The sequence below is a fragment of the Rhincodon typus genome, chromosome 1 (genome assembly GCF_021869965.1).
Source record: "Rhincodon typus isolate 14 chromosome 1, sRhiTyp1.1, whole genome shotgun sequence".
Classification (NCBI taxonomy): domain Eukaryota; kingdom Metazoa; phylum Chordata; class Chondrichthyes; order Orectolobiformes; family Rhincodontidae; genus Rhincodon; species Rhincodon typus.
In genome coordinates, this window is record NC_063332.1 from 86,530,767 (window position 1) to 86,556,175 (window position 25,409).

Below are 25,409 nucleotides of genomic sequence, written 5' to 3' on the forward strand. Positions count from 1 at the left end.
CGGAGAGAGTGGTCCCTCCGGAAAGCAGATAAGGGTGGGGAGGGAAAGATGTCTTTGGTGGTGGGGTCGGATTGCAGATGGCAGAAGTGTCGGAGGATGATGCGTTGGATCCGGAGGTTGGTGGGGTGGTACATGAGGATGAGGGGGATTCTTTTTTGGTTCTTATTGCATGGACGGGGTGTGAGGGATGAGTTGCGGGAGATTTGGGAGACACGGTTGAGGGCGTTCTCGACCACTGAGCCGGGGGGGAAGTTACGGTCCTTGAAAAACGAGGACAACTGAGATGTACGGGAGTGGAATGCCTCATCCTGGGAGCAGATGTGGCGGAGGCGAAGGAATTGGGAATAGGGGATAGCATTTTTGCAGGAAGGTGGGTGGGAGGAGTAGTATTCTAGGTAGCTGTGGGAGTCGGTGGGCTTGAAATGAATATCGGTTTCTAGTTGGTTGCCCGATATGGAGACAGAGAGGTCCAGGAAGGGGAGAGAGGTGTTAGAGATGGTCCAGGTAAACTTAAGGTTGGGGTGGAAGGTGTTAGTGAAGTGGATGAACTGTTCGAGCTCCTCGTGGAAGCACGAGGCGATGCCAATGCAGTCATCAATGTAACGGAGGAAGAGGTGGGGTTTAGGGCCAGTGTAGGTACGGAAGAGGGATTGTTCCACGTAACCGACAAAGAGGCAGGCATAGCTTGGGCCCATGCGGGTACCCATGGGCACCCCCTTTGTCTGTAGGAAGTGGGAGGAATTGAAAGAGAAATTGTTGAGGGTGAGGACGAGTTCGGCTAAGCGGATGAGGGTGTCAGTGGAGGGGGACTAGTCAGGCCTGCGGGACAGGAAGAAGCGGAGGGCCTTTAGGCCATCTGCATGGGGAATGCAGGTGTAGAGGGACTGGACGTCCATGGTAAAGATGAGGTGTTGGGGACCGGGGAATTGGAAGTTCTGGAGGAGGTGGAGGGCGTGGGTGGTGTCACGGACATAGGTAGGGAGTTCCTGGACCAAGGGGGAGAAAATGGAGTCCAGATAGTTGGAGATCAGTTCGGTGGGGCAGGAGCAGGCGGAGACAATGGGTCGACCAGGGCAGTCAGGTTTGTGGATTTTGGGAAGGAGGTAGAAGCGGGCAGTGCGAGGTTGGGGAACGATGAAGTTGGAGGCCATGGGTGGGAGGTCACCTGAGGTGATGAGGTTGTGGATGGTTTGGGAGATGATGGTTTGGTGCTCAGGGGTGGGGTCATGATCAAGGGGGCGGTAGGAGGAGGTGTCGGAGAGTTGGCGTCTGGCCTCGGCGACGTAGAGGTCAGTGCGCCATACTACAACTGCGCCTCCCTCGTCGGCGGGTTTTATGGTGAGGTTGGGATTGGAGTGGAGGGCTGCATGTTCTGCGGGGGAGAGGTTGGAGTGGGTGAGAGGGGTGGAGAGGTTGAGGCGATTGATGTCTCGACAGCAGTTGGAGATGAAGAGGTCGAGGAAGGGTAGGAGGCCTTGGGGTGGTGTCCAGGAGGAGGGGGTGTGTTTGAAGCGGGAGAAGGGGTCAGTAGAGGGAGGGTTAGGTTCATGGTTGAAGAAGTAAGCGTGGAGGCGGAGGCGGCGGAAAAACTGCTCTATGTCCAAGCGTGAGCGGTATTCGTTGATCTGTGGATGGAGGGGGACAACGGTGAGCCCTTTGCTGAGGACTGACCGTTCGTCCTCAGTAAGGGGTAGGTCTGGGGGAGTGGTGAAGACTCGGCAGGGCTGGGTGCTACTGTCCCCTCTGGAGCTACTGGCTGTGTCGGCGGTGGGCGGAGTTGCGTCGGTGTCGGTGGTGGGAGGAGCGGGGTAGGCGGCGGCAGTAGCGGTGAGGGTAGTCGCGACTTCAGTGTCGGTGGCAACAGCAGCGATGGTGTTCGCTGTCCCGGAAGTGGGGAACCCGGCGGTGGCGGATGTGACGTCATCTGTGGGTTCCCCGATAGTGGCCTCATGGCCAATGGCGGCGGACCCATTGTGGGGAAGGTCCTGGGTATGGCTGGGGATTTGGGGGGTGGAGGAAGCCCATTTTGGGTGGGAGGCACCAGTAAGTTTACTGTACTTACGGTTTTTAGTGTCCAATAAAGCTGAGTAGAATTGAGAGTTCAGGCTGTGGATCCTATGAAGAATAAAAAACAGGAGAGGTCCTTTGCAGGTCTGGGAGAGGAAGGGTCTGAGCTGGGGTAGGCTTGATTGTAGTGCCTGGAGATGCTGGCGCATTGCTGCAAGTGTGTGTTTCAGGAGTCGCAGGGAGAAACACTTCTGAAGGATCTCAATGCCATGAGTGCCTTGGGAAGGCTTGAATGTGGATTGTAGTCCATTGGGGATGATCTGGTTCCGTAGGAAGGTGATGTGGCTGTAGTACCTGGTTGATGTTCACCTGCACATCTGCCAATGTGGTATACTGCATCCGCTGTACCCATTGTGGCTACCTCTACATCGGGGAAACCAAGCGGAGGCTCGGGGACCGCTTTGCAGAACACCTCCGCTCGGTTCGCAATAAACAACTGCACCTCCCAGTCGCGAACCATTTCAACTCCCCCTCCCATTCCTCAGACGACGTGTCCATCCTGGGCCTCCTGCAGTGCCACAACGATGCCACCCGAAGATTGCAGGAACAGCAACTCATATTCCGCTTGGGAACCCTGCAGCCCAATGGTATCAATGTGGATTTCACAAGCTTCAAAATCTCGCATCCCAAAACCAGTCCAGCTCGTCCCCGCCTCTCTAACCTTTTCTTCCTCCCACCTCAAGCCGCACCTCCATCTCCTACCGACTAACCTCATCCCGCCCCCTTGACCTGTCCGTCCTCCCTGGACTGACCTATCCCCTCCCTAACTCCCCACCTACACTCACCTTTACTGGTTCCATCCCCGCCTCTTCGACCTGTTTGTTTCCTCTCCACCTATCCTCTCCTCTATCCATCTTCTATCCGCCTCCCACTCTCTCCCTATTTATTTCAGAACCCCCTTCCCCTCCCCCTTTTCTGATGAGGGGTCTGGGCCCGAAACGTCAGCCTTTCTGCTCCTATGATGCTGCTTGGCCTGCTGTGTTCATCCAGCCCTGCACCTTGTTGTCATGGAATTATAATGCATATGTTTGTAAATTAGGTATTTTGTCGCCCTCTAGTGATAGTTGTTGATGGCTGTTTTGCAGAAGGACAGTTTGGAATACTTTCTTTGCAGCCAACCAATATGTTTTGGCAAATTTGTTAAGTAATGGTTTATGGAAAGTGAAGTGGTTCTAAAGATATAAAGTCTTTAAATGAATGAGCACGATAGTGAATAGATGAGTGAGAGTGGGTGGCTGAATTGGGCGGTTAGGTTGGGGGAAGGTGATTTGGGAGATTCGGTTGTGATACTCCATTCAGTTGTGTTAGATAGTCTGTTGAGTTAGATGATGTGTTAATCAGCATAGCATTCCCAGGGTAAGTATGTTGGTTGGCCCTACATATCTGACCTAAGCCTGCAATCTTGAGGTCAGGATCATGTAAATTCCTGGCCAGTGCAAATCAGGGCAATAAAATGTAAACTTTCTGGGCAATTAAAGCACTGGACACACATCAGGACCTCAGTAAGGGTCCATGAGAAATAGGAATAGGCTATTTGGCCTCTCGAGCCTACACCACCATTCGATAGAATCATGGCTGATCTGACATTCTTCACATCCACTGTCCTTCCCTTCCCCATAACTCTTGATTCCCCTACTAACCAAGAATCTATCTATTTTAGTCCTTGTGTATGTCTAAGACTCTGAGCCACAATTTTCTGTGGCAAGGAGTTCCAAAAACAGACAACCCCCTGAGAGAAGAAATTTCTCCTTAACACAGTTTAAAATTGGCATTTATTCTGAGATTGTGCCCGCCGATCCCAAACTCCCACGAGGAAAAATCCTCTCCGCATTTACCCTGTCAAGTCCCATAAGAACCTGATAAGTTTCAATGAGAGTGCCTCTCATTCTTCTAAACTCCAATGAGTAATTGGATTTACATGTATTTGGAAAGGCAAGGACTGATGAGGGATAATCAGCATGGCTTTGTGTGTGGGAAATCATGTCTCACTAACTTGAGTATTTTGAGTAAGTGACAAAGAGGATTGAAGGCAGAATGGTAGACGTTGTCTACATGGACTTCAGTAAGGTGTTCAACAAGGTTCTATATGGTAGACTGGTTAACAAGGTTAGATCACAAAGAATACAGGGAGAACTAGCCATTTAGATACAAAATTGGCTTGAAGCTAGGAGACAGTGTGGTGGTGGAGGGTTGCTTTTCAGGCTGGAGACTTGTGACCAGTGATGTGCTGCAATGACCAGTGCTGAGTCCACTCCTTTTTGTCATTTATATACATGATTTGGATGTGAATATAGAGGATATGGTTAGTAAGTTTGCAAATGACACCCAAATTGGTGGTGTAATGGACAGTGAAGAAGGTTACCTCAGAGTACAATGGGATTTTGATCAGATGGGCCAATGGGCCAAGGAGTGGCAGATGGAGTTTAATTCCAATACGTGGAGGTGCTAAGTATTGGTAGGACAAATCAGGGCAGGACTTATACACTTAATGGTAAGGTCCTGGGGACTGTTGCTGAACAAAGAGACCTTGGGGTGCAGGCTCATAGTCCTTTGAAAGTGCAGTCACAGGTAGACAGCGTAGTGAAGAAGTTGTTTGGTCAGTGCATTGAGTGTAGGAGTTGGGAGGTCATGTTGTAGTTGTACAGGACATTGGTTAGGCCACTTTTGGAATGCTGTGTTCAGTTCTGGTCTCCTTGCTATAGGAAGGATGTTGTGAAACTTGAAAGGGTTCAGAAAAGATTTACAAAGATGTTGCCAGTGTTGGAGGGTTTGAGCTGTAGGGAGAGGCTGAATAGTTTGGGGCTATTTTCCCTGAGTGTTGGAGTCTGAGGGGTGATCCAAAGAGGTCTATAAAATCATGAGGGGCATGGATAGGGTGAACAGCTAAAGTATTTTTCCCAGGGTAGGAGTGTCCAAAACTAGAGAGCATAGGTTTAAGGTGAGATGGGAAAGCTTTAAAAGGGACCTAATGGACAACATTTTCAGGAACAAAACAAAGTTGCTAGAAAAGCTCAGCAAGTCTGGCAGCATCTGTAAAGGAAATTTCAGAGTTAACGTTTCGGGTCTGGTGACCCTCCCTCAGAACTGATGGTGGTTGGGGAAACATCAGTTTATATGCAGAAAACAGGGAGGTGGGTGGGGTAGGGAGTAAACAATAGGATAGAGCCCAAAGAGAGAGAAAGACAGTTGGCCAGACAAAGGAGTTGCTAACGATCAGGCTGGGAGGGTGAATAGTTTTTAATGGAGACTGTTAGTGACTAACAACAGGGGGTGTGTAATGGCAGGCTATGTGGTAACAAGGCCTGGTGTGTGAGGTGGGGGGCTGGGACATGGAAGAGTTTAGGCCCTAAAATTATTGAACTCCATATTGAGTCCGGAGAGCTGTAGGGTCCCCAAGCGGAAAATGAGGTGTTGTTTCTCCAGCTTGCATTGGACTTTGCTGGAACACTGCAGCAAGCCAGAGACAGATGTTGGCCAGGGAGCAGGGTGGTGTGTTGAAGTGACAGGCAACAGGTAGTTCAGGGTCTTTTTTGCAAGCAGAACATAGATGTTCTGCGAAGCGGTCGCCAAATCTACACTTCGTTTCCCCAATGTAGAAGAGATCACATTGTGAGCAGTGAATGCAGTAGACTAGATTCTGGGAAATGCAGGTGAAGTGTTGCTTCACCTGGAAGGTATGTTTGGACCCTTGGATATTGGGGAGGGAGGAGGTAAATGGGCAGGTGTTGCACTTTCGCGGTTACAGGGGAAGGTGCCGTAGGGCTGTGGGGGTGGTGTTGGGGGTGAAGGAAGTGAGGACCAGGCTGTCCCGGAGAGAACAATCCTTGCGGAAGGCGGACAAGGGAGGGGAATGTGTGTCTGGTAGTGGCATCTCACTGGAGGTGGCAGAAATGGCGTCTGATGATCTTCTGGATGTGGATGCTGGTGGGATGGTAGGTGAGGTTAAGGGGAACCCTGTTGCTGTTGCGGGAGGGAATAGAAAGGGTGAGGGCGGAAGTATGGGAGATGGGCAACTTTTTCATGCAGAGGGTAGGCATGTATGGAATGAATTGCCAGAGGAAGTGGTGGAGACTGATACAATTATAACATTTGAAAGACATCTAAGTGGGTAAATGAAAAGGAAGGATTTAGAGGGATATGGGCCAAATGCTTGAAAATAGGACTAGGTCAATTGAGGATATCTGGTCGGAATGGATGAGTTGAACCAAAGGGTCTGTTTCTGTCTGTACATCTCTACGGCTCTGAGTATAGTCACAATCTGTTTAGCCTTTGGTCATAAGACAATCCCTCTGTACCAGGGATCATGCCGGTGAGCCTTCTCTGAACTGACTCCAATGAAATATTACTCCCTTAATAATTGATTACAGTGCTTTTTCAACAATGGATCTTAGACTAATCAGTGTATCCTTCCATGCTTTTTGCTTCTGTCCCTTTTTGAATAGGGCTGTTACATTAGCAGTTTTCCAATTTTCTTTTACTTCTCAAGAATCCAAGAACTTTTGGAAAATTGAAACCAATGCATCGACTACCTCTTTTGTTACCTCTTTTAGAATTCTAGGATGCAAGACATCAGGGTCAGGGGACAGATCTGCCTTTAGCCTCATTAGTTTGTCTAATACTACTGCTACTTCAGTGATGGTGATGGTACTTGATTCCTTCCCCATATTCTTTAGTATTAATGGAAGGTTTGAAGTATCCTCCACCATAAAAACAAAACTGATGCAAAATATCTGTTTAACTTCCCAATAACCATCTCCTCAGATTCATTTTCTAAGGGGCCTATGTTCACTTTGACCCCTCTCTTTGTTTTTGTATACTAACAAAGCTCTTTTCGTCAGTTTTTATGTCTCTTGCTAGTTTGCTCTTGTTGTTTATTTTCTTTCTTTCTTTCTTATCTTTTTAGTGTTCCTTTGCTGGATTCTGAATTTATCCCAGTCTTCAGTGCTATCACTGGCTTTTGTATGCTTTTTCTTTAACTTCCTTGGTTAGCTATGGTTGATTTATCCCGCTTTTAGAATCTTTCCTCCTCACTGGGATGTATTTTTGTTGAAAATCGTGAATTACCACCCCCCCCCCCCCCCCCCCCCCCAAAAAAAAAATCTGCCACTGCTTGCTTCCTGTCATTCCTGTTAATCGATCCACCTAGTTCACTTCAGTAATTCCCTTTAATTGAGTTAAATGTAGTTGCTTCCAATCCAAGCTACTCACTCTCTAACTGAATATTAAATTAACTACTTCCTAGGAGATCACTTAATCTGAGGTCATTTATTAAATCTGCCCATTGCCCATTACCAGATCTAAGATAGCCTGCTCCCTGGTTGGCTCCATGACGTATTGCTCTAGGAGACTATCCCTAATGTACTCTGAACTTGTTGTAGCTACCCATTCCAATTTGATTAATCCAATCAACATGAAGATTACAGTTCCCCGTAATTATTGCTGTATTCTTTTTACATGCTCCTTTTATAAAGTAGCTACTACTTGGAGGTCTGTACACTGCTCTTATGAACATCTTTCCCTTGCTGTTCTTTTTTTTTAATCTCTGCCCAAATGAACTCCTCATCATCCGAGCCTTGATTGTCTCTCAACTGTCTCATTTTGTCTTTTTTTAACAGAGCTACCTCACCATCTTTTCCATTCTTCCTGTCCCTCTGGAAGGTCAAAGATCCTTGAATGTTAAGTTCCCGGTTTTGATTTCTTTCTAACCATTTTTCTGTAATGGCTGTGAGATCATATTCACTTACTGCAACTTGTGTGTTCAACTCATCTACTTTATTCTGAATGCTCATGCATTAAGATACAAAGTCTGTTAAGATACAAAGTTTGTTCTATAATTGAGTTTCCCTACACTTTTATGGTTCCTTGGTACAATATGACATTCATACATTCTGTCTCTTCCTTTTATTTTCTGGTAATGATCGGTCCTGCATCCTTCCTTCTCCTTTACCTTTGATTTTCTAATATTCCATGTAACTGAACACCCCCCACTATTTAGATTAAGGCCCTGGGATCTTTGTGTAATTATGTCCCAGATTGCAACACAAGTCTAGGTTTTGCTCCTCTGGACTTTGGAAAATTTGTACCCATATTTAGTGTTCTTTTAGCTGCTGGAAGTTCACCTGTGTCTTCCATTTTTTAAATTTCCTTCCATTTCACTGTCTCCCTTGTCTCTCTTTATCTGCAAACGTTTGCACTTGCGTACAGTTCCTTTTTTAACAGACTGAAAAATAAATGTTACCTGGAAAAAGTCTGTGGAATTTATCCTCTAGCATGTCTTCAGCTACTTTTTAAAATAAATAAATAGATTTTACTGAACCTCAGAGGCATGTAACCAGTGGAAATACTATGGCTGCATCTTAGTGAATTGTGTGAACTATGCAGCTCAAACTGCTGGATGCCAGTGGACATTGTTGTTTCTCTGGGCAAACTATCCAGTCAGACATTAGATCAACCTCTCCTTATAACACAGTCCCTCCATACCTGGTAACAGCATATACCAGATCTGCATATTCTGAATACTGAAAATTCAATCCTCTATCTTTCTAAAAAAAAGTACTCTTTAGACCAAATTATAAATCATCAGTAAAAGCAATCTAGAAGGGGAGGGGGGAAATCAGGAGGAAATGTGAATCTGTTGAAAGAGCCACTTTGAAGTGTCGGCTATGCTAGTTCCAAGTGCTTTAATACAATTATGTTCCATTTAATCTCTGAATTATTTTTATATTTGAACCCTCAAGTTCCACATTAATGTTTTTCCAAGATTACTATTCTGTTTTTTGACCTACCACTTATCTAATTAAATACAATAGAGAATACTTTCATTTACTATTTTAAAGCATTATCTGCCTCCTTGTTTACATTTCTCAATGAGAAATTCATGCATTAATGAACAAATTCAATTTTAAAAATTAAGTTGGCCATTAAATACAGGTAGGATTTACTTTTCCTAGGACTCACCCACACCACAATGGAAATACTGCGACCCCACTGCCAGGAGTGGTAGCAGTATAACTGATATATCCTTTAATACCTTCATTAAACATTTTGCTTGAAGATCTAATGTATACTGTATACTTAACCCTTGATTCCCTTGCTGATTATGTGGAAAGAGCAGGAAAGTGGAGTTACTGATTATCAGATCAGTCATGATCTCATTCAGGATTGGATCAGACTCTGCGCTGATTGGCCTACTTCTATTTCTTATGGTTTTATAATGCAGAAGTTGCAGGTTTTCTTACAATTGCAATTTTCCCCCTACATACTATGCCCTAAAGCGTTTCTGGAGGCCATGGACTTTACTTTTTTGACATTCATGTTGGTTCAGGTTTATGCCAGCAAAGTATTGTAATAGTTTGCTGTTCCTTTCTGCAGTGTGGCTAACGAGCAGAGTCTTGCACTTACTGCAGTTAGGCATATTGAAAGAATTTACAAGTTTATAATTGACCTGTTTAGCCACGTTAGGAACACGCCCTCGTTCATAAGTGGGAGTCAAACCAAAAGCTTCTGAGACAAAGGTGAGGAATGCTACCCACTATGCCACAGAAACTCTGCAAGCTGCCTCTACTCTATCCCAAGTTTCATAAGATAATACCTTACAGTACTGTTTGCATTTCCTGAACAGCCATTTCTGTTGTCCTAGTGGCTACTTCTGCTATATCACTAGGAATTTTGTTAAAATGGCCAAACCCATTTCTTATAGGACTCATGTAATTAGGAAACCAAACACAATTTATTTCCATTTCTCAAGCTAATTTTGACTTGGGTTCTAAAGGTGAAAGTCTGTATCTGACACAGTGTTGCTTAATTACGTTAACATATTATTTAGAGGAGATATTTAAATACATTTGAAATAGTTCGAAATCTAATTGGTAAGGTTAATTGTTGAAACTTACAGATGCTTTTTTGCTATTCATAATATTGTGAATATTTTCAGTCTTGTCTAGTGAGAATTAATTTCCAACCATTGTTTTCCTGTGCCAAGCCCTACAAGCCCCAACAGTCCTAATGGACCTCCAAGTCCTGTTACTCCTGAAAGTCCTACCAGCCCTGTATCACCATCTGGAAGCCTAACCAATCACTCTGTGCATGGACATCATCTGCATACTGTTGGAGGAATTGCAGGGAAAAGCACGTGCTCACGTTGCAGCCATCGAAAATCGAAGCAGTCAAAGGACTTCAGAAGGAGTCGAGCTGGAGAGGTCACAGTATTTGCTGTGGGAAGGTAAAATATATTGTGGAAAGCTAAAAGTATGGTGAATGGTTTGCATTTCATTTGTCCTGTGTAATCGAGTAATCGGCTCGAATTCTAAAGGGTTCTATTTGCAATCTGCAAATATTTAAAACATTCATTTAACCCTCATTTTTTTTGAATGCTTAATAGAAGTAAATAGAATGTCATCTCACTGTTGGAAATCTACTTCAATATTTTCTATGTGGAAACTAAGTGGAGAACTTTTAAGAATTGGATGAAAGATGAATCTGCTAAATGGCGTGCTTGCTAAACAGAGTAAATGGGCAGTGATGGAGGTGCGAAGTGATTTTAAGCTAAGGGCCATTGAAAATTAAAACATATAAATCAGAATAATTAAATTTAAAGAGATATGAGCATTAAAATAATCCAAATTGCATTGGATAGATCTGGTGTGCGTAAGTAATAAACAAACCTAGGAAGATGCTAAAATAAAAGATGACATTTAATGTGGAGGGTTATAGAGAAATTTTGCAGGATGAGTTTTGTAGCACAACTTTAAAGGGGTGCTCACAAATCTGCAAAGGCAGAAGGGGAGGCTGATTAAGGGTGCTTATAAAAGGCACGTGCGGACTTTGTTGAATGAAGCAGAGTCCTGAAGTACAGAAGTAAGGAAGCTGTGCTAAGCCTTTATGAAGATTGGTTATGCCCTGGCTGGGGTATTGTGTTCAGTTCTGGGAACCATGCTTGAAGGAAAATCTGTCACCTGTTCTAGACTCCCCAGATGAGAGACGTGCCCTGAGTCTGCCCTGTCCAGCTCATATTAATAGTTTTGAATGTATAAATCTCTCGTTCTTCTAACCTCAAGAGAATAGACCCAACTTACTCATCCTGTTATCATAGACAATCCCCTGATCCCAGGGACCAATCTGGTGAACTTTTGTCTTACTGCCTCCGATATAAATACAAGTCTCTTTCTCTTATTGTTAAATTTGCAAGAATTTGATTGCAGCATTGAGTCTATAATACCCCAGCATTCTCTAATTCATAAAGCCATCATTGATGTAACAACACATCATGCTTCATAGACAGATGGTTTCCATGGCAATCCAAATATTTGGCAGTGCTTTTGGACAAAGAAGGTAATGTATATTTTACAGTGCAGGGCATGGTGGATTGGATAATGAGTAAAACAACCACAGAAAATGCTGGAGAATCTCAGCAGGTTTAGTAGTACCTGTTGAGAGAAAAACAGAGTTAATATTTCAAGTCTGATGTGACTCCTTCCACAGATTCAGTATCCTATAAGAGAAAACTTCCTCCTCTGTCTTAAAAAGGCAACCCCTTCGTCTGAGATTATGCCCTCAGGTCCTAGACTTTCTGACAAGAGGAAACAACCTTTCTACATCTTCTCATCCCCCAATGTGTATAAGCCAATCTACTCAACCTTAGCACCATACACCATTTTTCTGTGGTATCCCTGTATCCCTTGTTAAAATCTTAGAAACCTATCAAGCTCTCCCTTGAACATACTTAACAACTTAGCCTCCACAGCTGACCGAGACTAAGCATTTCAAAGATAAACCACCCTCTGAGTAGAGATTGTTCCTCATCTCTGACATAAATGTTTGCCCTTGTTATCGAAAGTCCAGCCAAGAATCAACTTTGAGAATCTCTCTGCTCCGATGCCAGTATATCTTACCTTGAATAAGGGACCCAAAACCATTCACATTTTTAGCTGTGGTCTGACTAGTATCTTGTATAGTTTTAGCAAAACTATTTTTTTAAATACTCTTTTCCCTTTGAAATAAAGGCCAGCATTTCATGTACCCTCCCTATTACCCACTGAACTTGGATGCTCGTTTCCTGTGATTCCTGCAAGAAGTCCCCTAAATCCCTCTGTGCTGCACCGTTCTGCAGTCTTTCTCCATTTAAATAATAATAAGCTCTTTTCAAACAGCAAAAGCGCACCTGTCTATATCTTCGTCTAGACTCTTTGTTGTCCTCATTATTTGCCTTACCACCAATTTTTGTATCATCCGCAAACTTGATGATTGTACATTCGTTTGCCTCATCAAAATCATTAATATATTTTGTAAGTAGTTCTGGTCCTAGCACTGATTCCTGTCGTACTGCACTACTTTCAGATTGTCATCCTGTTAATGCCACCTTTTATCCCAGATCTATTTTCTGTTAGTTAGCCAGTCTTTAATCCACACTAATATTCTACCCCAACTGTGTGTGCTTTTCCCTTACTAAGTAGCCTTACATACAGTATGTTATTGAACACCTTTTGGCGATCCAAATATCCACTGGTTCCTCATATGATATTTGGAGTATTACGTGAGGTTGAATCAGGAAAGATGCACTTGCACAGAAGAAGTGGAATAAATGTTTACAAACTAATTCCTAGAATGGAAAGATTATCCTATGAGAAAATCTTAAATATACTGGGCCTTTTTTCTATGGCGTTTAGAAGATTGAGAGGTGATCTCATTCAAATATACAAAATTCTTACAGGACTTGACCAGAATAAATACAGGAAGGACATTTCTCCTGGCTGGAATGCCAATAACGAGGGATAGGTATTTCTGACAGATGAGGAATGATCTCTTTACTCAAAGTGTGGTTTATCTTTGAAATTCTTAGCCTCAAGAGACCTGTGGAGGCTATGTCATCGAACACATTCAAGGCAGAGCTTGGTAGATTTCTAGATCTAAATGAGGGATAGAGGGATAGTGCAGGAAAATGGTGTTAATGCAGAAGTTAACTATAGGCGGGGTAAATATAGGCTAATTTAGCTTAACATTCATTGTCAGAAAAATGTTGGAATCGATTATTATATTTGGAATGCAGGATATTTGGAAAATCATAATCTAATCAAGCAGAGATAGCATGGCTTCAAGGAAGGGAAATTGTATCTGACTGATTTTTTTTTTATATAGAGATTTTTTGAGGAAGTCTGAACCAGTGTTGAATTTGGACTTCCAGAAGGTCTTCAGAAAGATACCTCACAAAAGATTAACCATAATCCTATTGAATAGCAGAGTAAATTTGAGGGACCAAACAGCCTACTGTTGTTGCTATTTCTTATGGTCTTATTGTTTAAGATCAGCCATGATCTCCATGAATAATGAAGTGGGGTGGGAGGGGAGGTGTGGCGGGCTCCTGCTCCTATTTCTTATGTTCTTAAAATTAATTTCTATACTAGCAGGCTGAGCACTGTTACACCATGAGAGTTCTCTTTTATGACAAGTTCTGAATGTTTGTTGTTTAAACTCTCATCGTCAGGAGACACTATATCAAGATTGAAACAGTGGACTAAATGTGAATATTCTTTTGGGAGAGTAATATATATTTAGAAATTAATGTGTATTTGGAAAGAGAAATGAATTAAGATGTAAATATCAATTCAGTATTTGTATAATGCTTGTGTAGATGACCCATTCCCACTGTTTTGTCCTCCTAGGTTTCGTGTTACACATGTTGATCCTAAACCTCATTCTAATGATCAAAAGGTGTTGATTGCTGCACCTCCAGATATGTGTAATGAGGCAAATACAGACAACCAAGAAGAGCCAAACTCACCAGGAAGATTGGATGTAAAAGAGGTGAGTGAAACTAGCCACTTAAAAGACACAATTGTTTCCTGCCCAGTAGGAAAACAGAGCATCCCTGAGTTTCATGTAAATATTGTGCTTTACCGGAATCAGTCATTCCACAATTTTATTTCCACCTTTTATAACATCACCAACTTTGCCCCTGTTTCAGCTGCAGAAACTCTCATTTGTGTTATTATTGCATCTTAAGTTTGAAATTCTGATACCCTGGTGAATTTGTACCCTATATAAATTTGAGGTCATCCAAAACTCTGCAGTCTTTTCCATAACTCGCTCTCAGCCATATTCACCTCTCAACCCTGTGCTCACTGACCTACCTTGGCTCTTCTTAAGCTACTTCTTGATGTTAAAGTTGTAATCCTTGGTAGTAATTCCTTCCGTGGTCTTGCTCCTTCTTCCTAATCTCCTCCAGCTTCATTATCTTTTGAGCTATCTCCATTCAACTAATCCAGGCTTCCTGACTGTCCCCAATGTTAACTGTTCCACCATTGGTTTCTGTGAATAGAAGATCCACTTAACAATGTGAATTTAACCTGGTCCCTGAGGATTGGCTGGGAGGTAGGTGGTGAAGGTTGAAATGTGGTCTGCCCCGTGGTGCAGTGGTAGGGGGAACCTACAATTCAGGCACTTTAATGGATGTAAGGTTACAAGAACGCTGTACCCTCATTGCGCCTGCTGCTTTGATTGCCCTGGATTTTGGGCCCATTGTTTGGAGTCTTATTTCAAGAACACAATTCTGATCAGCGTTTCAAGTCTGACTCTTTATCAATCACGAACAAGACAGAAGGTTTGGATGTACTGAGGATTGTCGATAACTGAAAGTATCTTCAAGCCATTTGTTAGAAAAATAATTTGACATTTTTGCATGGAACCTGCTTAGTTCTAAAAATTTCTGTAATATCTTTTCAGGAAACTTTGCAGGAAACAAAGGATTTGCAGAGAGTTTTGTGATTCGGTAAGGTATTTTTTTCATTTCTAGAGATTTGAAATTATGGGATTGTCTTCGTTCTTTTGATTTAATTAGTCTCCTCTACCAAGAGGTATATCCACTTTCATGTTTGGTTGAATGGCCTACTCTTTGTTTCTATGTCTCATTGAAGAGAAGAATGGTTGAGGGCTTGCATCCAGGGTTAGGGTTGAGGGCCCAATAGCTGTTTCTCTCCCGTTTCAATCAACGTGTTATAAAATTTTAGGATTTGAGTTTAATTTAAAAAATATTTCCCATTAGCTAATACCATTGTGCAAATTAACTAATCAAGTTCCAGGTTTCAGCTGGGTCAGTACTTGGAACCACGATGTTGTGGCCATTACAGAAACTTGGGTAACTCAGGGACAGGAATGGTTGTTGGAAGTTCCAGGATTTAGATGCTTTAAAAGAAATAGAGAGGGTGAAAAAAGAGGCGGGGGAGTGGCATTGCTAGTCAGGGCTAGTATAGCAGCTACTGATGGGCAGTTTGAGAATGATATGTCTACAGAGTCAGTTTAGGTTGAGGTCCGGAACAAGAAAGGAGCAGTCACTTTGGGGTTTTTTTACAAATCCCCTAATAGTTGCAGAGAAGTGGAGGAGCGGATTGGGAGGCAGATACTGGAAAGGTGCAGAAGTCACAGGGTTGTAGTCATGGGTGACTTCAACTTTCCAAATATTGATTGGAAACATTTTAGTTGTAATAGTTTAGATGGAGCAGATTTTGTCCAGTGCGTTCAGGAAGGATTCCTGACACAGTATGTAGATAGACCAACACGAGGAGAGGCCACTTTGGATTTGGTGCTTGGCAATGAGCTGGGCCAAGTGTTAGACCTGTTGGTAGGAGAGCATTTTGGCGGTAGCGATCATAACTGTTACTTCTACAATAGTCACGGAAAAGGATAGGTACATACAGCAGGATAAGGTTTTATAATTGGGGGAAGGGTAATTACAATTCTGTTAGGCAAGAACTGGGTAACATAAAATGGGAACAGATGCTGTCAGGGAAGAGCACTATTGAAATGTGGAGATTGTTTAAGGAATGCAAACTGCATGTGCTCAATATGTTTGTCCCTCGCAGGCAAGATGCGGTCGAGTGAGGGAGCCTTGGTTCTCAAGAGAGTCGAACGACTGGTTAAGAGGAAGAAGGATGCTTATGTGAGGTTTAGGAAACAAGGAACGGAAAAGGCTCTAGAGGGATACAAGTTATCCAGGAAGGAGCTGAAGAAGGGGCTTAGGAGAGCTATAAGCGGGCATGAGAAAACCTTGGCAGATGGGATATCGGAAAACTCCAAGGCTTTTTACACGTACGTGAGGAATAAGAGAATGACCAGAGAAAGGGTAGGGCAAATCAAGGATTGTGAAGGGAATTTGTGCACGGAGCCTAAAGAGATAGGAGAGGTCCTTAATGAATACTTTTCTTTGGTATTCACAACTGAGAGGGACCTAGTTGTCGAGGAGGACAGTGTGAAACAGGCTGGTAGGCTAGAGAAGGTTGCTGTTAGTAAGGAAGATGTGCTAGGAATTCTGAGGAAGTTGAAGATAGATAAGTTCCCCGGGCCTGATGGGATTTATCCAAGGATTCTGTGGGAAGTGAGGGAAGAGATTGCAGGGCCTTTGGCGATGATCTTTTCGTCCTCACTGTCCACGGGTATAGTGCCGGAAGATTGGAAAGAGGCAAACATCATTCCCTTGTTCAAAAAAGGGAACAGGGATAACCCCGGAAATTACAGGCCAGTTAGTCTTACGTCAGTGGTGGGCAAATTATTGGAAAGGGCTCTGAGAGATAGGATTTATGATCACTTGGAAAGGGCACAGTTTGATTCGTGATCATCAGCATGGATTTGAGAGAGGTAGATCATGCCTCACAAACCTTGTTAACCTCTTTGAAGAGGTGACCAAACACGTGGATGAAGGTAGAGCAGTGGATGTGGTATACATGGATTTAAGTAAGGCGTTTGATAAGGTTCCCCATGGTAGGCTCATGCAGAAAGTAAGGAGGCATGGGATAGGGGGAAATGTGGCAGATTGGATTCAGAATTGGCTGACCCTTAGAAGACACAGGGTGGTAGTGGACGGAAAATATTCAACATCGTGCTCAGTTACGAGTGGTGTACCACAAGGATCTGTTCTGGGTCCTCTTCTATTTGTGATTTTTGTAAATGATTTGGATGTAGAAGTGGCAGTGTGGATTAGTAAGTTTGTGGATGATACAAAGGTGGGTCGCGTTGTGGACAGTGCAGAGGACTGTTCTAGGTTACAACGGGACATTGATAGGATGCAGAGTTGGGCTGAGAAATGGCAGATGGAGTTTAACCCTGAAAAGTGTGGGGTGATTCATTTTGGAAGGACAAACTTAAGATCTGAATACAGGGTTAACGGAAAGATTCTTGGCAGTGTGCAGGAGCAGAGGGATCTTGGGGTTCATGTCCACAGTTCCCTGAAAGCTGCCACCCAGGTGGATAGAGTTGTTAAGAAGGCGTATGGTGTGTTAGCTTTCATTAATAGAGGGATTGAGTTCAAGAGCCATGAAGTTATGTTCCAGCTATACAAGAGCCTGGGTCGGCCACATCTGGAGTATTGTGTCCAGTTCTGGTCACCTTATTACAGGAAAGATGTGGAAGAGTTGGAAAAGGTGCAGAGGAGATTTACCAGGATGTTGCCTGGAATGGAGGGAAGGTCTTACGAGGAAAGGTTGAGAGAGCTCGGGCTTTTCTTTTTAGAACGACGAAGGACTTGATGGAAGTGTACAAAATGATCAGAGGTATAGATAGAGTGGACAGCCAGAGACTCTTTCCTAGGGTGGCGGTAGCTATTACGAGGGGGCATAGTTTTAAAGTGAGTGGAGGTAGATATCGGGGAGATGTCAGAGGTAGGTTTTTTACTCAGAGTAGTGGGGCATGGAATGCATTGCCGGAGTGGGTAGTGGAGTCTGCCTCCTTAGGGGGCATTTAAACGGCTATTAGATAGGCGTATGGATGATAGTATAAGGTAGGGGTGGAGGTTAGATAGACCTTAGGATTAGGGTAAAAGTTCGGCACAACATCATGAGCCGAAGGGCCTGTACTGTGCTATACTGTTCTATGTTCTATGTTTCGGAGCTTGATTGTATTAGCATCTGATCTGAGACAACAATATTACTCCTGAGCTATGGACGACACTCCTAACTCACTCTCAAATCTTTAAAATCCCAGAAAACAAACACCTCATCTTGTACAGATTGTATATCCTCTGGTTCTATGCTCCATAAATATCTAGAATAATTTACTCATTTATACTGAGACTAATTATGTCTTATTGAAAATCTTATTCCATTCCTTCATGGCTTGTAGACATCGCTGACTAAGCCAGCATTTCTTAACTCTTACTGCCCTTTAATGTGGTAGTGAGCCACCATGTTAGATTCGTTACAGTCCATTTGGTGTAGGTGTACACACAATGCTATTAAGAAGGGAGTCCCAGGATTTTGACGCAGTGGCAGTGAAGGAATTGTGATGCGTTCCAAATCGGGAAGGTGTATGGCTAGGAAGGGAACTTGCAGGTGATGCTGGAGGTGTTTCCATGCGTCCTCTGCTTTTATTCTTGTAGACGATGGAGATTGTAAGTTTGGAAGGTGCTGTTGAAGGAGACTTGATGGGTTGCTGCAGTGCGTCTTGTATGGGACACATTGCTAGCATTGTGCACTGGTGGTGGATTGGGGGTTGGATCGGGGCGCGGGGGAAGGGCCTCTCAAGGAGAAAACATCAGCCCGATCAATGGCACCACAACTGGCACTGTTGTCCAGCAGGGAGAGTCGGACAGCAGTTGTGATATGGGACTCTATAGTCAGGCATTTGTGTGGCTGGAAGCCATTCTCCAGGATGCTGTGTGGCCTGCCTGGTGACCGGGTCAAGGATGTCTGAGTGGGCACACAATGTCCTGAAGGAGGAGGGTGAACAGCTGGAGGTTGTGATCCATTTTAGTACCACAACATGGGCAGAAAGAGAGATGAAGCCCTACAAAGGGAGTTGGGTACGACGTTGGAACATAGAACCTCTAGAGTTCTAATCTCGGAATTACTTCCTGTGCCACGTGCCACGTGCCAGTGAGGCTAGGAGCAGGAAGGAAGTGCGGTCAAATATGTGGCTAAAGAGCTGGTGTAGGAGGGAGGACTTCACATGTACGGATCATTTTGAATGTCTTCCGGACAGGAGGGACCTTCACAAGATGGGGAAGTTGCATCTAAGCTGAAGGGACACCAATATCCTGGCAGGGAGGTTTGCTAGCACCACTTGAGAGCGTTTAAACTAGTGAGGAAGGGGAGTGGGAACCAGAGCAGTAGGTCAGCAAATCTGATTAGGAGGAGTCTGAATCTAAGGCCAGTAAGACAAAAACAAAGAACAGACTGGGAGAAGTGACTAAACATGATGGGACTGGTGGTCTAAGTGTATTCAAGATGAATATGACAGATGAGGCAGAAGAACTTAGAGCTTGGTACATATAATTATGATGCTGTAGTTATTACAGAGACTTAGTTGAGAGACAGACAAGACTGGCAGCTTAATGTTCCGCGGTTTAGATGTTTCAGGCATGATAGAGGTGGAAAAGAGTTGGGGAGTTGCATTAGGGACAATATCTCAGCTGAACTGAGGGAGTACACCTTGGAGGACTCATTCAGTGAGGCCATATGGTTAGAGCTCAGGAATAGGAAGAGTGCCTTCACTTTATACTACATGTCTCCCAAAAGTCAGTGGAAGATAGAGGAACAGATATATGGATGGATTATGGACAAGTGTAAAAACAACAAGGTTGTTGTGATGGGTGATTTTTAACTTCACCTATATTGACTGGGACTTGCTTAGTGCTCGGGCATGGATGAGGGAGAATTTGTTAGGTGTGTCCAGGATGGATTTTTATTTTGTTTTGAAATAGTATGTAAATAGTCCAATTAGGGAATGGCCAAACTAGACCTGCTACTGGGGAATGAGCCCTACCAGGTGATTGACATTTCAGTGGAGGAGCATTTCTGGGACTGACCATAATCCTTTAAGGATAAGGAGGATAACAAGGTTATATCACATGGAATGCAGGGAGAACTAGCCATTTAGATACAAAATAGGCTTGAAGGTAGAAGACAGAGGGTAGTGGTGGAGAGTTGGTTTTTGGACTGGAGACCTGTGCCAGCGATGTGCTGCAAGGATCCATTCTGGGTCCACTGCTTTTTGTCATTTTATATAAATGATTTGAATGCGAATATATCAAGTATAGTCAGTAAGTTTGCAGATGTCCCCAAAATTGGTGGCGTTGTGGACATTGAAGAAGGGTTTGTTGTCCATGCTAATTACTTTTGATCTGAGTGGCTTGCCAGATCATTTTAAACATTGCTGTGAGTATGGAGTCATATGTAGGCTAGACCAGGTAAGGATGGCAGTTTCCTTCCCTAAAGGACCTTAGTGAACCAAATGGGTTTTTCCAATAATTGATAATACTTTCATGGTCACCATTAGATTCTTTAATTTTAGATTTTTTTTTTTTTAAATGGAGGATTACTGCTTTTGCAGAATACTTGTGCCTTTTAGGTGTCAGACCTATCACTAGACCCAGACTCTGATCAAAACTAATCATTATACTGCAGACCACTTGTTTCTTGCTGTCTATTGCACTTGTTTGATGGACTGATTTCCTAATATTCAATTAGAAAGCAAAAGCCTTAGCAATGTACAGGGTTTTATTGTAAATCTATAATTTAGCAGAAACACCAGATTCCACCTTTTTTGTTTTCTGTATCTCTTGCTCTGTCCGGAAGCCAGCTCCTAACTTGGGAAGAACCCACCTCCTTAAAAAGCACTACCAACCAAACTGAATCCCCAATTATATAAGTTATAGTAAACACTGTCCACCAGTGGCATTGGACCATTACAAGAATCAAGTCTGAGAGGAAGCCAAGGAGAGACCAAATTAAAATGGTGTTAGTAGGGGAGATGATTCATTCCACGGTTTGAAGTTGCTGGTTGACAACGTGCTTTCTCTCCAAAAGCCTACAGGAAGAGATATAGCTGAGGTAGCCTGTACTTGAATATGTAGCCAATTAACATCTGCTTTGTGTTCATTGGAATTTAGTGCCTTCTTTTCGGACTATTTGATTTGTTTATTGTAGTCACGCAAACAAGGACATGTAGATCATAGGGTGCTCAGAGAGAGTGAGGGATACAGGTTACAACTGCACAGGAGATGTTCAAGTCAAGATCAACATTATTTGAAGTCCGAGAGGTCCATTCAGCAGTCTAATAACAGCAGGGACACAGCTGTTTTTGAACCTATTGGTGCATGTGTTCAAGCTTCTGTATCTTTTGCCTGACAGAAGAGGTTGGAAGAGAGCATTATGGGAGTGCAAGGGGTCTTTGTTGGCAGCCTTTCTGCAATGAAAAGTGTAAATGGAGTCCATGGATGGGAGTTTGGCTTCCGTGATGGTCTGGGCTGTGCACACAACCCTCTGTAGTTTCTTACGGTCCTGGGCAGAGCGGTTGCCATATCAGGCTGTTATGCACGTGGATAGTATGCTTTCTATGATGCATCTGTAAAATTGGTGAGGATCCTTATGAACATGCTGAATTTCCTAAGCTGCTTGAGGAAGACGAGGTGTTGTTGGCCTTATTGACAGTTGCAACTACGTGGGAAGTCCAGGACAGATTGTTGGTTATCATCACTCCTCCTAGGAACTTGAATCTGACGACCCTCTCAACCTCCGCTCTTTTGATGTAGATGGGAGTGTGTCATCCTCCTTTCTTCCTGAAGTCAATGATCAGTTCTTTTGTTTTACTCAGGACAGTAGGGCTGGCATGGTAATTGCTATGACTTTCAGTCAGTCCCCAATTTCACCATTACCTCCCTCGCCCTCAAACCTCATGGAAAGGAAATGCCATATACCCCTCTTATTATGATGTGAGTAAACCCTCTAACTTTTGGCTCCATTCCTAGAGATCCACCACTGTGCCATCCTTTTGCCAAACGCCCACTGACTACCTGACCAGTAGGCAATCTGGTTGGATTTTGGATGGGTGTCTGGGTTTATTTATTCAAATGCAGTTTGGTGTTAGGACTAGAAATACTTCCACATTGCTGATCTACCAGTGCACCCTGCTATTGCCAAAGAGCTAGCCTTTTTTTTTACAAAAAAGATTGTAGGCCTTGGGTCTGACCCATGTTGGGAGGAATGTTTTATATTGTTATTCTTTTGGTTTGAATGACATTTTAATGAAAACATTTTCAAATGGAATGAGCATCTCTGCTGAACAATGTTCTGTTTAATTGCTAATAATAATGAAACTGAATGTCTTCTCTTCTGTTTTCAATAAGAATGAACCTCTTAGCAGGGGATACGTGAACACTTCAGTCAAGAACAGATTGAGGAGTGATGAATATTTGAGTGAAAACCAAAGTATGAAGTTGACATTTGCATCGATGATTGTGCGAAAGTTGGATTTTTTTTCCGAATGTCTTTTGTTATATTTTTATAATGTGTTTATATGTGGGAATTCACAAGATAAAAATTAGCAATGATCAAATCATATTAATTAGATTAATTTTCTTCTTTGAACCTCGAATCTATACATTGGGACTAAATGGTCAACATAATCATTTAAAAAAAATTCTGCATCCACCATTCCTACCTGTTGTCATAACTAACTTCATGCTTCATAGTTGCATTCCGTTTCCTTGTATATTTCTGAGTGTTCTAATTCCTCACCTGATTTTCAAAAATAAGAAATATTCTAATTATCATTGATTCAACTTAACAGGATTTTAATGATCATAATGCTGTAAATTACATCCATTAGAAATGGGAGCCCATCTCAGAACAAATAAGCTGATCGTAAATTTTCAGGGTTTTTTTTGTTGCTCTTCATTAGTGTGTACATGAAGCATTTGTGGATTTGGCATGGTATAAATGGGGATAAGAAGGATTTTATTCTTTGAAATGCTATGACTGTAGGCATATGAATGGTATAATTCTAGATAATGACTTAACCTCTGCCCCAAAATATATTCAACTGACCAAGAAACAGTCTGACACTGAGCTACAATGCCGTAGGACTGTACACAATTGGATGGACCTAATTAATTTTGTTTCCTTTACAACAGGAAAGTAGGCAGTCATACTATTTTAAGGCAGTTTCTTCTGATATTGGGGAGGGGAAAGTCTGACCTGAGTGCGAAAGAATTTGCCTTTTATAGAAGAAAAACTGTGCCTTTAATCTTTTCCAGTTACTTAATGTTAACAACATCATGGTATTAAATGGTTTGAGGACAAAAGTACCAAAGTATTTGATGAACAGGTTTTATTATAAAAACGCTTAACCTAGAAATAAATTTGTTACTTAAGCTAAATTTTAAAAATAATTTCAAGATGTAATTCTTGTATCCCAAAGGCCCTGGATATGATTCCTAATCTGTGATAAATTAGATAAAGTCAACTAGGACAGCTCTTGAGCAGCTACAATTGGCTATTGTGATAGAACATAAAAAGCCTAGCAGAAATCTTGCTCTTGTCCAGGAGGAAAACGTTCTCGCATGGAGATTAGGTAAAGACATTGTGGTTAGGGGTATTGCCCATCATTTTCCAGAACCTCCTGATTTACTGAGTGGGTTTTCCTAATTGGGAAAAGATACTTAAAGTGAGGTGCTGAAGGGCATCCTCCTCCCACAAACTATTCCAAATTTGCACTTCTAAGATAAGAAGATTGCAGAAAGTGTGTGTAACCAAAATGTAAATTCTGCAAATATGTATGTATTGCTGTTTGAAGTGAATGCAGTATTTTTATTTGCAAATTTATGTGAACAGAAATAAACATACAACAAAATGGGAATCAACCTGCATAAATAAATACAATGAAACTTAATTCAGTACCAAACTGACAGGATAGTTTAGGAATTGTATACAATGAACCATTGCAAAGTGATAATTGATTCAGTATTTGTAAACACTCTTTTGTAAAGGAAAATGGCATAGCTGCTTTTGAAAAACTATTGTAAAATATAATTATAAATGTAATTTTAAAAACAAGCTTATTGGATAGTGGCATTTTTCATTGTGCCTTATGAATTATAAGACTGGAGGTTTACTTCGTGCTCACGAGCAGAGTTACGGTAATACATTGATTATATAGCAACCTTGTTGGGAAGTGTACTTACCTGGACAGAAAATGGAAGCAGCATCAAGCTTAGATAGATAGAATATACTGCTGCATGGTGAATAACCTGCTTGCAGTAATTGTCTGTATTTGCATGAAGAATGTGCTCTATGCTCTTTCCTTCAAATAAACTTTTGTAACACTATAACAATAAATGTTTACTGAACATTGACCAGAACAGTAAAATGTCACCAAAATCTGTTTTGTAATGTTTACATTGTAATTATGTGCAATAATGCTTCTTTAACAAATACACATCTACATATATACTTGTGATGAAAGCTGTCTTATTCCTATTTTGCAATAATTAATGTTCTTGCAGGTGTATTTTATTATTCTTTGAGTAAGTGTCAGGGAAAATGGAACCACTGAGGCTCCAAGTTGTGTGAATATTTAGCTATGGGTTCAGCTGACTTTTACCCCTTGGCTGAAGAGTTGCCAACAAAAATTTTGTTTAAGGGGGTAATTAAGCTGAGTGAGGAAACTTATTTTGACCCCAGGTGTAGTAACACTCTTGAATGCTCCATCAACTCCTTGCCTAGGAATCCTCGTTCAAAACCTATATTCTTGGAAGTAGTCCATCGTCAGTGTAACCAGTGATTAGTTTAAAACAAATGTGGTGTTCTGCAGCATTTAAAGTTCCCTTATAGAAAATGTTGCAACCGCTTATTCTGAGTAATGTGAAGCATTTAATACTTAAGGCAGCTTTATAATTAGGTGGTGCACTTTAAAAGGCAATAGCTGTAAATGGCATGTGTTCTGGAAATGTTATTTTGTGCAGTATTCAATTTTAAACTCTCTCTAAGTCTTTGAAGTAATGCCAGATTTTCAGTCGTAATTTCCTTTGGATGGTTATGTATTCATTTTGGGATTTTATCGTTTTATAGATTGTATGTATTCTGTATATCTTTCTCCTTTACAAATGCATCACCTTTGGAAGGATGTATTTTTTATCAAACCACTTCTTTGTGTAAAGGCATCATCAGAGTGCAACATACGTTTTGAACAATGCTCAAACTGAGGAAAAATGTTTAATTCAAATCTGGAAATTTAATCCATGGTACTGTATTAGATTTCAACAAAACTGCTATTACTTCCATTTATATAATGCTGCAAATTTACATTTCAAACATTTAAAAAGAAATGTGATTTAAGCAGATTGACATTTAAGTAAAATATCTTTCAATGTGCAGTCACTGTTGCTAAATTGGATATTCTTTCAAACTGGCACATTAATTATTCACTGTATTTACAATTGTTATCAAATTTGTACTATTTTTGAATAAAATCTTGAAATATGAACAATTTTGTAAAACCTGGCTTTCAGTGGAGTTCTGCTATGACACTACTATGTGATGTTTAATTTCACAGTTCTGTCTGTCTGGCTGTCTGTCTGTGCA

General features: G+C 42.2%; 1 protein-coding gene across 5 annotated transcripts in view; it reads left to right on the forward strand.

The window, feature by feature from the left end:
• Positions 1-24,276, forward strand: part of rell1 (RELT like 1) — a 65,552-nt gene extending 41,276 nt beyond the window's left edge. For all 5 annotated transcript variants that reach the window (XM_048604342.1, XM_048604327.1, XM_048604310.1 and 2 more), the window contains 4 exons: positions 10,049-10,288; positions 13,725-13,866; positions 14,785-14,830; positions 22,175-24,276. In XM_048604342.1, coding sequence (XP_048460299.1) covers positions 10,049-10,288; positions 13,725-13,866; positions 14,785-14,826 — 424 coding nt within the window. In that variant the 3' untranslated portion in view covers positions 14,827-14,830; positions 22,175-24,276. The remainder of the gene's footprint in view (positions 1-10,048; positions 10,289-13,724; positions 13,867-14,784; positions 14,831-22,174) is intronic.
• The last annotated feature ends 1,133 nt before the right edge of the window (positions 24,277-25,409 follow it).